The sequence below is a fragment of the Notamacropus eugenii genome, chromosome 5, assembly GCF_028372415.1.
Source record: "Notamacropus eugenii isolate mMacEug1 chromosome 5, mMacEug1.pri_v2, whole genome shotgun sequence".
NCBI lineage: Eukaryota > Metazoa > Chordata > Mammalia > Diprotodontia > Macropodidae > Notamacropus > Notamacropus eugenii.
This window is the reverse complement of record NC_092876.1, coordinates 227,389,827-227,404,754: the sequence shown is the minus strand read 5'-3', so window position 1 is coordinate 227,404,754 and position 14,928 is coordinate 227,389,827. Positions and strand designations below refer to the sequence as shown.

The window sequence follows — 14,928 nt, the reverse complement described above, 5'->3', positions numbered from 1 at the left end:
TTTTTTTTCCCTTGAAGTATTATACTTAGTTTTGCTGGTTAGATGAATCTTGGTTGTAGTCCTACCTCCTTTGACTTCCAAAATATTATGTTCCATAATCTCCAGTTCTTTAATTTGCAACTGCTAAGTCCTATGTAATCCTGATTGTGGCTCCCCAGTATTTGAAATGTCTCTTTCTGGCCACTTGTACTTTTTCTTTGACCAGTTAGTTCTGTAATTTGGCTGTCATGTTCCTTGGAGATTTTATTTTAGAATCTCCTTCCTGAGGTGATTGGTGGATCCTTTCACTGCCAATTTCCCCCTCTGGATCCAGGATATCAGGGCAGTTTTCCTTGATAATTTCTTGAAAGATACTGTCCTCCTTTTGATTATGTTTTCAAGTACTCCAATGATCCTGACATGGTTCTCCTGGCTCTATTTTCCATGTCATTTGTTTGGCTAACCAGGTAGTTTACATTTTCTTCTATTCATTCTTGATGTCTCATAGACTCATTAGCTTTCCCTTGCCTAATTCTAACTTTTAAGAAGCTATTTTCCTCAGTTAGCTTTTGCACTTTTTTAAGGAGTTGTTTTCTTCAGTGGATTTTTGTGTATCCTTTTCTATTTGGTCAATTTGCTTCTGTAAGCAATTGTTTTCTTTTTCCAAACTGATTACTCTTTTTTTCATAATTCTCTTGCATCTTCCTCATTTCTTTTCCCATTTTTTCTTCTACTTCTCATAAGATTTTTAAGTTATTTGTTGAGCTCTTGCATGAGTTGTTTTCCCTTTTCTCTTAGGTGTTTTGCCCACTGATGTTTGGACATTGTTGTCCTCTTGTGAGTTTGTGTCCTGAGCTTCCCTATCACTACAATCACTTTCTATGGCCACATTATTTTTGTTGTTGTTCCTTGCTCATTTTTTTGGCCTTTTTCCTTTCTTTTAAATTTGAGCACCACGCCAGGGGTGTCAGGGGCACTGTCTCAGTAGTCTTGTGCTAGGGTCTGCAGGCTCTGGATATTTACCTTTACGTAGTGCTCCCCTGATGTTGTCAAGCCCCATAGGAGACCCTTGTGTCTGGGATTGTGCTGAAGAGGTGAGGTATAGGTTGGCTTGTGCTGCTGGAGGCTGTGAGGGTCAGGCAGCTATGAGGGTCAAGCAGAGCTGAGAGTGCTAGTGTCTGACTTGTGTTTAGGCTTCTGGGGTATTTCTGCATTTCCCCAGGGCTACACTGAAGCACATGCTGGTTTGGCTGCCTGTTTGCCTAGGGCTAGACTGAAGCATGTGCTGCTTCTCAGATTTAGAGTCTGCCCATTCCCCTGGCTATGCAAAGGCATGAGGGAAGTTCTGGTGTTGGCATTTGCCTGCTCCACCATACTGTGGCTCAGGATTTTCTGCTAGTTTGCTGATGTGGGCATTTCTGGGATGCTTCCTGTCCTGAACTACAGTCCTCTTTTACCAGAGTGAAACAGACCTTTCTGCCAATCTTCCATTTCTTAGGCTAAAAGTTTATTTCACCCCATCTTTTTGCTGGTTCTGTTGTGCCAGGATTTGTTTGGGGGCACTATTTTATGGTTGTATGGAGGTGAATATAAGAGTGTTATGGCAATTTACTGCTTGCTCTGCCATCTTGGCTTCTAAACAGTGGTTTTCTACAGACTGTGCCCTATGCTTTGAATGCATTTGTTCCTTACCTCTGCCTTTCAGAATCCCTAGGTTCCTTCCAGGCCCAGCCCAGGTACCACTTTCTACATTAGGCCTACCTGGTTCCCTCATTTCTCAGCATCCTTGTCTTCAATATTACTTTGTTTTCACTTTTTATTGGCTTACTGGTGTACATGCCCTGCACTAGACTGTGCGTTCCTCCAAGACTCACAGGATTATCCATTTTTGTCTTAGTATTCCTAGTATTCAGTAGAATCCTTTGAATTTTTTTTTAATCAAACCCATTCCTTTATTGGTACAACAATATCTCCATGAGGAAATCTCCTCTAATCTACTCTGAAACTTGTAGTCTTAGAGAGCTGCCTAGAGTACTGGGAGTTTTCAAGATATTCTGCTAATTTGTGGAAAAACAAGACATGAGCCTAGGGCTTGCTAACTCTCTAGCCATCATATAATTAGCCATGTATCTTCAATATCTCACTAAATGAAAACATTTCATTAGTTTCTCAAAGCAGGGACTGTTTTATTTTTGTCAATATCTGTCAGTGCATGGTTTAATTAAAGTTGAATTGAATTGAATCACCTGGTCATAGGTAATTTCAGCCATGCCATACCCCTACCTTTTTTTTTTTTTTGCCTATTACAATAGGCTTTTAATTTTTAAAGTAATCTGTTCTCTGACCAAAGCAACGGTGGAATATGAATGCAGATTAAAGCATACTATTTTCTTCATTTTTGTTTTTTTTATTCCTTATGGTTTTTCCCTGTTTTTCTGATTCTTTTTTTCACAACATGACTAATGTGGAAATATATTTAATATGACTATACATATATAGCCTGTATCAGATTGCATGTCATCTTGGGGAAGGGGAGGTGAGGAAGGGGGAGAAAGTCTAGAACTCCAAATATTATGAAAGTGATTGTTGTAAACTAAAAAGAAACAAACAAATAAATACATACATAAATGAATGAATACATTAATAAGGTGGGGGGAAAAAAGAAAATGTTTTGGAAGAGCAAAACCTCTTCAGGAAGACATAGCTCATAGGGGGTTAGCTATGCTTTGTCCTGTACTTGACATTCAGATCTACTTTTTGTTTTTAATTTAACCCTTTGCCTAAACCTTATTTGACTTTTGGAATTCTAACATTATTACCCACTATTACTCCAAGACACCCTTCATCCAATTGATGAAAATTAGCCAAATATGCCTCTGGCTTGTTCTTTGAGACTTCTAATTGACTTTGCTAGTCCAGACTAGCAGTCATCAGTTGGTGAAAGCCTACAGATTCTGTTCTTTCCTGAAAAATATTTCCAGAAAATTAATTATGACTCTGAGGCTCCCTGAAGCAAGGCCACAAATTTGAAATTCTAAGAATATGGAAATGGCATCATTGGTTCTTAACCTTTTTGATATTAGGACTCTTTCGTTGAGAACCCCCACTACAAAGAGGTTTGGTTTATGTAGACTATATCTCAATATTTACCATAGTAGGAATGAAATGGATGGATTTTAAAAATATTGATTTATAAATTCATTTAAAAACAATAAATCCAATATGTGTAAACATAAATAAAATGGGGTTTTTAAACTGTTTTCCAAAACAAAAATAATTTAATGAGAAGATTGTCTCTGTTTTACATATTTTTGCAAATCTCTATTATCTGGCTTAATAAAATACAGCTGAATTCTCTTCTTCTGCACTCAGTCTATTGTAATATGTTACTTTTGTTGAAATTATGTGAAGGAAATTGGACCTCACATAGATAAAAGGGAGTATTTTAACAGGTAAATGATATCTTAGTATTATAGTAAAAATAGTTTTGAGAACAAAGCAAACTATTTTATTTCATTTTGTTTTTCTTTCTCTTGGTTTCTCCCATTTGTTCTAGTTCTTCTATACAACATGACTAAAGTGAAAATATGTTTAATAGCAATTTATATGTAGAGGTATATGTAGGTATATGCATGCCATCTTGGGGAAGGAGTAGCAGAGGGAGGGAGAGATAATTTGTAACTTATGGAGGTGAATGTTGAAAATGAAAAACAAAGTAAAAAAATAGTTTTGACCTCATAGACCCTGTGAAAATGTTTTAGGGATTCCTCTGGAGCCTATAGACCACCCTTTGAGAACCACTGATTTAGATAAAATTATTATTTAAAGGAGATGGAGATTGGATTAATGAAGTGTTACCTACTGTCTCACAGAAATGTGAGAAATGTGCTCCGTGAAGTTTAAATGGGAGTAATTACTGTTACTGATTTTAAAATCAGTGGGCAAAAAAAGTCTTTTCTTCAAATGTTCTTATAGGGAAGGACTGCAAAGACAAATCAGAAGGAAGGACAAATAAATTCTTGCTGTGTTTCTTTGGATATATTGGATGATCCAACTATCAGGCAAAGAGCAATGAGAAAAACCAATGTGTTAAACAAGATGGAAAGTATGTTATGACTTTTTTCTGAATTTTAGATGAATTGTGAATTAAATTTAAACCACACATTAGGTACTTCAGATGAATTTAGTAAAAATAAGGTATTTCATGAAAGTGTCATGTTTTTCAGCTTTGGAATGTATTACCAAAATTAAATGTCATGTCATCTTCTCTGTATATTTTAAGTAGTATTCAATAATTTGGACATGTTATTGTTTAGTCATTCTTGACTCTTTGTGGCCCCATTTTGGGGGTTTTTCTTAGCAAAGATACTGGAGTGGTTTGTCATTTCCTTCTCCAGCTCATTTTACAGATTAGGAGACTGAGGCAAACATAGTTAAGAGTCTTGCTGAGGGTCACACAGCTAGTAAGTGTCTGAGGCCAGATTTGAATTCAGGTCTTCCTGACTTCAAGTCCAGTGCTTATTCACTGTGCCACCTAGATGACCCTAATTTGAGCATGACCTGAGTGAAGTGTTGCAAAAGGCAACTTTTCAAATCTTTTGGTTTTGTAATTTTCATTGAAACTAACAAGATTTTTTTCTAGGGTGAAAAGAGATATTATCTCAGGATATTAAAAACTCTTTTAAAAAGATTCTTTCCCTTAAGAAATCAATCATTCTTCTACCTACCACCACATTTCAATTGTCTTTCTTGGAGTAAGATCCACCTGTATTTATTTTCAATTTAATATTTGTCTCATTTATATTTCTCTATGCCCAATACCTGTAGCATAAAAATGGTGTTAGACTTCAATGGAATATATTATATTTTTACCTCAGAGACTACTATTTTGGTTAGCAAATTCTGGATCATAAACCTGGTTTTAAATTTTCCTAGGAAGAACTAAGATGTGGAAGTTTTATATTATCATTAAAAGTACAAAGAAACAGAACAATTAAATTTCTTCATTTCACATATTTTCTTCACAGCACTTGATGAGTCCAGGTCTACATGTACGAATTGGTGGCACAGATTTGGCAACACAGATACAATCTGGAGTTGCTCTCCACCTTTGTTAAAATGCAAAGGTTTTGTCTATACCATTGTTACGGATCCATTTTTTGAATTGGCCATTGCCATCTGTGTCATTATTAATGTAATTTTTATGGCTATGGATCACTATCCAATGACTGAGAAATTCTATGATATGCTCTCTACAGGAAACCTGGTGAGTTTGCCATTTTATATCTTGTGTCCTGTGAGTTTGCCATTTTATATCTTGTGACCTATTACTATAACTTTCTTCTCTACAGTATCATTTTTAAAATATTTCTTATTTATCTTTGTTCCTTTTCAGTTATCAATAATCACTGTTATCAAATATGATGATCTTTTTTATCTCATCCTTTTTGACTTTTCTACAGCATTTAGCACTCTGAACCATTTTCTCCTTTAGCATATCCTCTTCACTTGAAATGTTATGATACTCCTTTCTTGGTTCTCCTACCTATTCAGTTGTTTCCCTTCTTAAATGTTCTTTACTGTCTCTTCTATAATTCCTTCTTTTCCTGTATCATGAAACCCTTGATCCTCATTGTGACTTCGATTCCCTCTATTCCCTCCATTTTCCCCTAGGCTGTCACGTTGCCCTGACTACACTCTCTTTCCTTCTATATTTCAGTTCCTTGGTGTATCAGTTCAACACTACGCTAAATTCTGCTCTCCTCTTTGCACTGTCACCAATCCTGGATTAATCCTGCAATCTACTTCCTTCAATTCTATTTACATGCTTCTGAACAGAGCTGGATGAAATCATAAAGCCATGATAAATGGTACTGCTATAGATTTATATTATCAAATCTCAGTTCAGTATTCCCTGAAGTAAGACAGTCATCCTATTCTTTAATCATTTCACTATATCATTCTCCATAGGAGATGTCAAAAACCTCTTCTCTCTTCAAACTTTCCATAGCAACCCTCTCCCTTCTCAGAAGATGTCATTTATTTTTTTCACAAAAAGCAATAAGAAAATAGTAATTCCCCTGAGAACTCCCTTTTCTTCCTTCTAATTTCATCCCATTCAGATGAAGAGCTGGCCTTTGTGCATTCCAAGGCCAACATGCACTTTCATGATCAATTTATCCCCTTCTTTTCTAGCAGATTGTCCCTACTGTCATCTTTCCCACTCTTTTTCTCTTATTTTTAGTCCTCTCTTTATTTATAAGCTCCTTCTTTGCTGCATACAAACATATACACAGACACACACACACACACGTATATACATATATATATATATATATATATATATATATACACACATATATATATTTGCCATGTATTTAAAAAAGCCATAGGTGATCCACAATCCCAGTTGGCTCTCATTCTGTATCATTCCTCACCTTCTCATCCAAACATGAGAAAACCATCTCTCTTCTCAGTGCTCTGTAACTTGGTGTCTAATGTCATCGTTCAACTCAAACTGCTGTCTCTAATGTTAACAGTAATCTTTTAATTTATGTATCTCATGGCCATTTTTATCTCAGTCTTCAGCTTTATTCAGACCTTTCTGCAGTATTTTTTAGTTACTGCCTTCTCCTCCTGGCTAATTACTCCTCTATAGATTTTTGTGACACTCTTGTTTTCTACTTCTCCTTCCATTGTCTAGTCACTTCTTAGCCTTCTCTGCTATATCTTTATCCATGTCACATCTGCTATCTATAGATGTTCCCCAAGACTTTGTCTTACATCCTTTTTTTTCTTTTCCCTAGATTCTCTCACCTGGATGTCTCATTAGCTCTCATAGGTTCAATTATCATCTCTACACAGATACCCTACAGTGTACATATGCAGCTTTAATCTCTCTCTCGAGTGTCATTTTCAGTACCACTGACTGTCTTTTGGATTTCTCAAAATGGGTGCCCTGGAAGCCCCTCAAACTCAATCTGCTCAAAATAGAACTCATTATCTTACCTTCTCTATTCCCCCTGAACAAATTAAAAAAGAAAGTGTTCCGTACTATTCCATGGCACCAAGCCCCTTAACACTTAGTCACCTCATATAGGCATAAATTGTCCATGTTGTCACTTCTACCTATACATTATCTCTGTATATATCCCTTTTTCTTTACTCACACAGCCCCACCTTAGTTTAGCTCCTTGCTACCTCTTGCCTGGGCTACTGCAATAGCCCTCTAATTGATTTCCATGACTCAAGTCTTTCACCATTTCACTCTGTCCTCCACTAAGCTGCCAAAGTGATTCTCCTTAAGTATAATTCTGACCATGTACTTTCAGGTACTGCCTAATACATCCATGATCAAATATAAAGGGCTCCATTAGACATTTAAAACTCATCATAATCTGGATCATTCCTTTCTTTCAAGTCTTATATTTTATTTCCCTTCACATACTCTGCAATTCAGCTACAAAGGCTTACTTACTGTTTTTTCATGTACAATATTATCTCCCATCTCCTTAGCTTTGTGCAAGTTGTTTCACATGCCTAGAATGCTCCCCTTACTCATCTCTGCTTCCTAACTTCCCTGGCTTTCTGTACCTTGGACAGAGCAAGGGGGCTGGAGTCAGGAAGATTTGAATTCAAGTTTACTTGCTCTGTGACCTTGGGCAAGTCATTTAGCCTCTTGTGCTGTAAAATGGAGATAATTGTAGTAGCTACCTTCCAGGACCATTATGAAGATCAGATGATATAACATTTGTAAAGTGATTAGCATGGTACTTGGAACACAGCAAGTGCTTAATGAGTGCTTATTAATTTCCCATACCCTCTATATCCACATTTTAAAGAAATCCTTTCTTACTTCCCTTGCCATTCCCCAGCTTGTTCTCCCCTTTGACATTATCTACCATCTATTCCATATATATTTTGCAAGCAGTTATTTGCATGCTATCTGTTTCATTAGAATGTGACATTTTTGAAGGTGAAAACTATTTTTCTTTCTTTGTGTCCCCAGTTTTTTCCACAGTGCCTGGTACATAATAAATGCTTAAAGAATGATTTTTGTTTGATCGATTGAATACTACCATCCATATATCACATCCCACATGTATATTGCCCCAAACTCTGTCCTGGGGCCCATTTACATTCAGTTCAGTATTCCACCCCAGGCAATCTTCCTATCTTCTTTGCTTAACTTCTTAACTGAAAAAAAAATGCCCTCTGGATCAGATCTCCAGAGTCCATACCTGTATTGTGATATTTAATTAATCTACTAAGCTTTGGAAGTCCAATCCTGGTGCTGAGCTATGCTAATGGGTAGAAGAGTATTAATTCATCTAGACAGCAACAGGACAGACTATCCAGTCATCTGTCTAGACTTTTTGCCGCTTGCCTTGCTGCAATACACTTATTCTCTCTTGCCCTTAATTCCTGCTCGCTCTTGCTCTGCGAAGAGCAATCTATTAATTCCTTCTAGAAAGGGCATGTCAATCAATTACCTGTGAATCCACTATCTCTTTGACTCCCTAAATAGAAGCTGCCTTGACTACCACTCTCCTGTAAAGGTTATTTCCTCCTGTAAGAATTAAACTCCTTGACTATGTCTCACTTTTCTATTTGTACCCTCAGCAATTAACACACTGTATGGAACATAATAAGTACTTAAAAAATATTTTTCATCGAATCTCTTTTTTTGTATAATCTTCTCTTCTTGATTTCCTGATAACAATATCATCCACTATGGGTTTTATTATCATCTCTTTTTATTGATGAGAATTAAGGCAGTGACACCAATTAAGAAATCATCTTGGAGAAAAATCTAAAATTATGCTCAGAGAGTTATTAAACTATTTATACCCTTTGTCCTAGCAATACCAGTATGAGGTTTCCCAAAATGGTTAAGGAAAAAATATTGCTCTAAAATATATATAGCAGCTCTCCTTGAAGAACAAAGAACTGGAAATTTTGGGGAAGTATGTCATTTGGGAAATGGTTAAACAAGTTGTGGTATATGATCATGATTGAATACAACTGTGCTATAAGAAATGATGCATTTGTTGATTTTAGAAAAAAAAACCATGGAAAGACTTGCATGAAATAATAAAGAAAGAAATGACAAGAACCAAGACAATGTTGTATATAGTAACAGCAGTATTGTTTTTAAGAACAACTTTGAGTGAATAAATCATTTTGAGCATTATAAATACTCAAATCAGCTACAAAGGACCTATGAAGGAAGATATTATCAGCGTCCAGAAAAACAAAACAAAACAATAAATAGATATTTGCATGGTATGGTTCTACAAATACCCCCCCCACACACACACACACACACACACACTCACACACACACTCACATACTTGTTTCCATTGGTAGCCACCTCTAAGGCAGAGTGAGGAAGGAGGGATAAAAATATAAAAAGTATGCATCAGAGCATAAAATAAAATTTAGAAGGAACCATAGAAAGCAAAACAGCTTTGAAAATGGTGTGGAATCCTATTATATAGTTTTTTTTTTTTAAAAGCAAGCAATATGAAATGTTTAAAAATTACAACAAATCATGCAACAGGTCTAAATTATGGTGGCAGCTGTGTGAGTAGTAAGATGGGAATTTATATGAGATACATTGTGTTGGTAGAAAGTCCAAAATTCTCCAGATGACTATATATATGGAATAAGTAGGCATAATAGCACCAAGGACAGAAACCTGAGGGATTTTGAGAGATGGTAATGCCTAAGACAGAAATGAGAAAGTTTGGGAGATGAGTGGATTTAGAGGAAAGGTAATAAGCTCTATTTTGGACATGCTAAGTCTGATGTGTCTTCTAGACATCTGGTTTGTTAGGTCTAATAATGGGCAGTTGGTGATCAATGATGATTTCAAGATAGAGACTCAGGACTGAAAGTTTCATAGAAACATTCATTGAACTTAGGAGAAATTATTAGGTAATCAAGTGAAAGAATGTAGAAAGACAAGAGGGTCAGAGCTAGAGCTCTGGTTTATACTCAGAGTTAGGAGTCAGTCATTCTATAAGCCTTAGACATAGAACAGTTTTATCTTCCAAAAACAAAAACTCTCCTTTGTATAGGTCTTTACAGTTTGCAGAGGACTTTTGTGTGTATTACCTCACATGATTCATGCAAAAGCTCTGTGATTCAGGCAAATTAAGAAGTAATATTTCCTATATTGTAGATGAGGAAACAGACTGAAGAAGTTGTAACTTGTCCAACATCACATTTTAAATGGAGAAGTTGGGACTTTTGACTCTGTCTTAAGAATATCAATCCTCTTAAACCCTCTCTCTGTGTGTATATACATATATATGAGCATATACATGCACACACTATATATATATATATATATATATATGTATGTATGTATGTGTGTATATATATATAATTTCTGCAAAAACTGCTAAGGACATATAGCTTAATTTTATAAACAGTATAATATAGAAATAATATTACAAGAGAAATAATATATATTATAATGTAAAGTAATATAATATGATGCAAACTAGTAATAGGGATTGGACTAGTAGTATTGTTAGTATAGGGACCTCCTGGATAAGGACATGTCTTCTGCCAGTGCCAGTTAGCACCTTCTCTGCACCTTATATCCTTGGAATATAGCCTCAGTTCCTGAAAGACAAAGTGACGGGGTTACACAACCAGGTCATGTCAGAGGCAGAAAGTAATATGGTATATACATACACGTACATGTATAATTTCAGGTCTTTGTTTCTAAAATTACATTCAATTTTGTTTCTGTTTAGGTCTTTACTGGGATCTACACAACAGAAATGTTTTTGAAGATAATCGCTATACAACCCTGTAATTATTTTCAAAGAGGCTGGAACATATTGGATAGTTTTATTGTTTTACTTGCTTTAATAGAACTGTACATAGCAAAGATTTATGCTTTGTCATTTTTCAAATCATTCAGACTGGTAAGTACAAACTAAACCAAATGTATATTTTACATGTATTAGTCATTATGGAATTGGTTGTTACTAATAGGCCTCTTGACATCCCTGGGTTATAGAAACAGGCCAAGAAACTGGAATCCATTGTGCTAATTCAAGGCCCAGGAATCAAGGTGGGAGATAGGAATGGAAGCAAGTTACACCCAAGAAGGCACAGACATTCTTGTTCATAGAGTCAAAGATCTGGAAGTCACTAATCAATATGGAGCTGATGGGTTCGGATCAGAACTAGGAGATTTCCTTCCCTTCCCTTTCTTGTTCCTTTCATTTCTCTTTCCTTTTCCCTTTCCTTTCCCCTTGAAAGGAAGCCCGTAGATTGGACAACACTAGGTCCCTGCCTGAGGGTTGTTTTCTGGACCCTCTAGGCTTAAGAGTGATTATCAATAGTAACTGTTGCTATTCCTCTCCCAGCCTGATATAGTTATTTTTCTTTGCCTCATTAAAGGGACCATCCTGACTACTTCTTAAACAGGCCTATTCACTGAATGGGTGTTACCTTACCCTAAGTGAGTACCTGAGTAGACCTTGGCCTAAAGGGACCAAGGTCTTCCATTGCATCCTGAGCTGTCTCCAGGTATCCTGATGAATATCTGGTCACTGAATTCAGATGGCTCTGGAAGAGAAGTGAGGCTGGTGACCTTGCATAGCCCTCCCTCACTGAAAACAAAGTGCAAGTCATGTCATCATTTCTCTGATGGCATGGTCTTCTTCACAAGAAGATAAACACAACAAGGAGATTGTAAGGTCAATGATATAAAAGATCTTTCAGGCCATTAATGAAGCCACACCCTTCCAATTAAGTGCTAATTTCCAAGCTGTTAGGCACTAAGCCAATCAAGTGCTGAGTCTTTGATTGGAAATAGTGTATATTGTATTGTTTGGAGGGAAAGATGTGGGTGGAGACAGAAGCTGGCAGAGAGATAAACACAGGGAGAGAAGAAATAGCCTAGGGGAACTTGTTTGCAATGTTGATGATGAGTACCTTACTAAATCTTGCCTTCTGGTATCCTAATAGCAAAGTTCCAAATAAATATTTTGGTTTTGTCTTGGAGAAAGAGAGTTTGTTATATTTTGTGAACCAACCATGGAGATACATATGTATTTTCATAGCAGCTAGTATGGTTACCACACAGGTTTACAGAGATGGGTTAAGCATTTCAAATCATGATAGGTAGATAATGAAGGCAGCAGCTAGGTAGATCAGTAGATAGAATGCTGGGTCTGTAGTCAGGAAGTTCTGAGGTCAAATTCAGTCTCAGCCACCTACTAGCTATTCACTTAACCTTTGCTTAAACCTACTTGTTCTCTATTTCAGTATTTTGGGAAGATATAGGCAAGAGTTTCATAAGATGTGAAGCTCTTAATGGGTTGCTAACTGTATTTTTGGAAGAAATATTCATCCATTGAAGAATGAAAAAGGAATATAAGGAATTCTTTGAAAACAAATGCTATTTCATTTCCAGTTTCTGGAAATTGTTAAGAAAACTTTATATCCTTCCACTCTTTCTTTGTTTTTCTTGCTTTTGACCAGAACTACAATTTCATTTATGTAGGGTGATCCTGATGAAGAATTATAAGATTAGCATCTTCTCTGAAACTTATATTCTTAAAGAGTTTCCTAATAGGTTAAATGATTTGATCAAGGTTATGGAGCCATAATGTATCAAAGACAAGATTTTAACCCAGGCACTCCTGACTCTACAGCCATCTCTCTCTCTGTTAAGCTCAAGTGCTTCTCATATTTGTGTCCGATGAGCTGAAATACCCCTGAGGTCTTGCTTTCTTGCCAGTGAAATCAAAGAAAGGTAAAAATCGAGATTCAATGAAGAGTGACACGTTTTTTTAAAAAGTTGTTTTTCAGTGGGCTCTATTGAAAAGGTTAGAATCTTGGATTTACCTATATTTTAGAGCTACAGAAATTGTCATTCTGAGTATCTAAAGAGGTGCAATTGTACTTAATAGTAGAATTATATTTTTTCCTCTTACTTTTTAGCTCCGGGTTTTTAAATTGACAAAATACTGGCCAACATTTGAAAAACTGATAAAGATCACTGCTTACTCTGTGGAGGCCCTTCGAGGCTTGATATCAGTAGTGTTCATCACCTTGTTCTTTTTTGCTGTGGTTGGTATGAAGCAATTTGGTGAAAACTGCCAAGAATATTTCTGCAACCCTGGTGTTGACTGTCCATTTCCACGTTGGCACATGCACGACTTCCTCCATGCCTTCCTGATGACATTCCGAGTGCTTTGTGGTGAATGGATAGAGCCCATGTTGGAATGTATGGATAGAGCAAGCCAAAGCAAATGCCTTGTCTTTTTTGTAATGATGGTTCTTATTGGAAAAATGCTGGTATGTAATCAGTAGAGTTCAAATACCCATTAAAAATGTTAATTGTTAGTAAATTTTAATGCTTTTGAGCTAATGGAGATTTAAGTCTCTTAACTCTAGGTAAACCCACATAATTTTGAAGTAAGCTATTTTTCCTAGTCATTATGTTTGTAGTATATTCAATTTATCAAACATTTACTAATCATTGTATACTAGATACTGTGCTAAACACTGGGGACAAAAAGACAAAGCTACACCTAGCCTAGCTTTAAAATAGCTTAAATCCTACTGATAAGGATAAAATATAGACAAAGAGAAGGCAATCAAAGATAATTTGCAGTGAGGGATAACAGGAATAACTGGGGAGATTAGGAAAGGTTTCTTACAGGAGGTGAGCTTGAGGTGAGCCTTGATTCAGGAGAGTAAGGAGAGAGTGTTTTATAAGCACGGTCTATTCAAAGGCTGAGAGTTGGGAGATTATGTCAAGTTTGGAGAACAGCCAGTGTAATAATTTTGTTTGAGAAAGGAGATACTATAAATAAATATGGAAACAGATATGGGAGCCATATTATGAAAGATTTAAATACTAAAGTTATGAATTTGTATTTTACTGTAGAGCCAATAAGAGATACTGAAGATTTTTGAATATGTAAGTGGCATGGACATGTCTGTCATGAATATTATTTGAACAGCTATATGAAGAATCATTTAAAGAGGAAAGCAGAGAAACTGGAAGACTTGTACAAATTAGATATTAAGAACTTAGTGAAGTATTTTAGTCATTTGAGAGGAGAGATATTAAGGAAATATTAGAGATATTGTAGAGGTAGAATCTTTTTAAACAAGATATGAAAGTTGATAGAAAGGCAGGTCTGGCAACTACAAGATATGGCAAATGAAGAAAAGGAAAGGAGATCAATTAAGATGCTATTGAAATAGTCAAGTGTTGAGCAGATGAGGTCTTTAATTAGAGTGGTGGCCATGTGAGTTGAGAGAAGGGATCATATCCAAGAGGTGGAATGGACAAGAATTGGCAACTGATTGTATATGTGAGTTGACTGTTGACCACTTTCTCCTCCTGTATAGTCTCTTCTCTATGGGTTTCTGTAACACTATTCTCTTGTAGTTCTCCTTCTATCAGTTTGACCTTCTCTTTTTTCTTTGCTAGTTCATGATCCATAACACATTCCTACCTATCAATATGGGACAGCTAGGTGGTACAGTGGATAGAGTGTTGGGCCTGGAGTCAGGAAAATTCATCTTCTTGGGCTTAAATCTGGCCTCAGACAATTACTAAGTGTGTGTTTCTGGGCAAGTAATTTAATCCAGTTTGTCTCAGTTTCCATATTTATAAAACGACCTAGAGAAGGAAATGGCAAACCACTCCAGCATATTTCCCAAGAAAACTCCAAATGAGGTCACAAAAGTTGGACATGACTGAACAACAAAATCTGTAAATGTAACTGAAGTCTCTATCCTAATTCCTTCTTCATTACATATACTTTTCTACTTGATGACCTCATCAACTGCCATGATAGCTCCCTGATCTATGCATTCAGTTCTAGCATCTCTCCTCAGCTTTAGTGACACATGACCAACTATATTTTGGGAAATTCAAACTGGATATTTCAAAGACATTT

At 36.2% G+C, this 14,928-nt stretch overlaps 1 protein-coding gene across 1 annotated transcript in view; it reads left to right on the top strand.

The window, feature by feature from the left end:
* LOC140505813 (sodium channel protein type 9 subunit alpha-like) overlaps positions 1 to 14,928 on the top strand; it is a 146,665-nt gene that overhangs the window by 92,500 nt on the left and 39,237 nt on the right. The window contains 4 exon segments of the mRNA XM_072612198.1: positions 3,955 to 4,084; positions 5,007 to 5,245; positions 10,750 to 10,923; positions 12,953 to 13,309. Coding sequence (XP_072468299.1) covers positions 3,955 to 4,084; positions 5,007 to 5,245; positions 10,750 to 10,923; positions 12,953 to 13,309 — 900 coding nt within the window.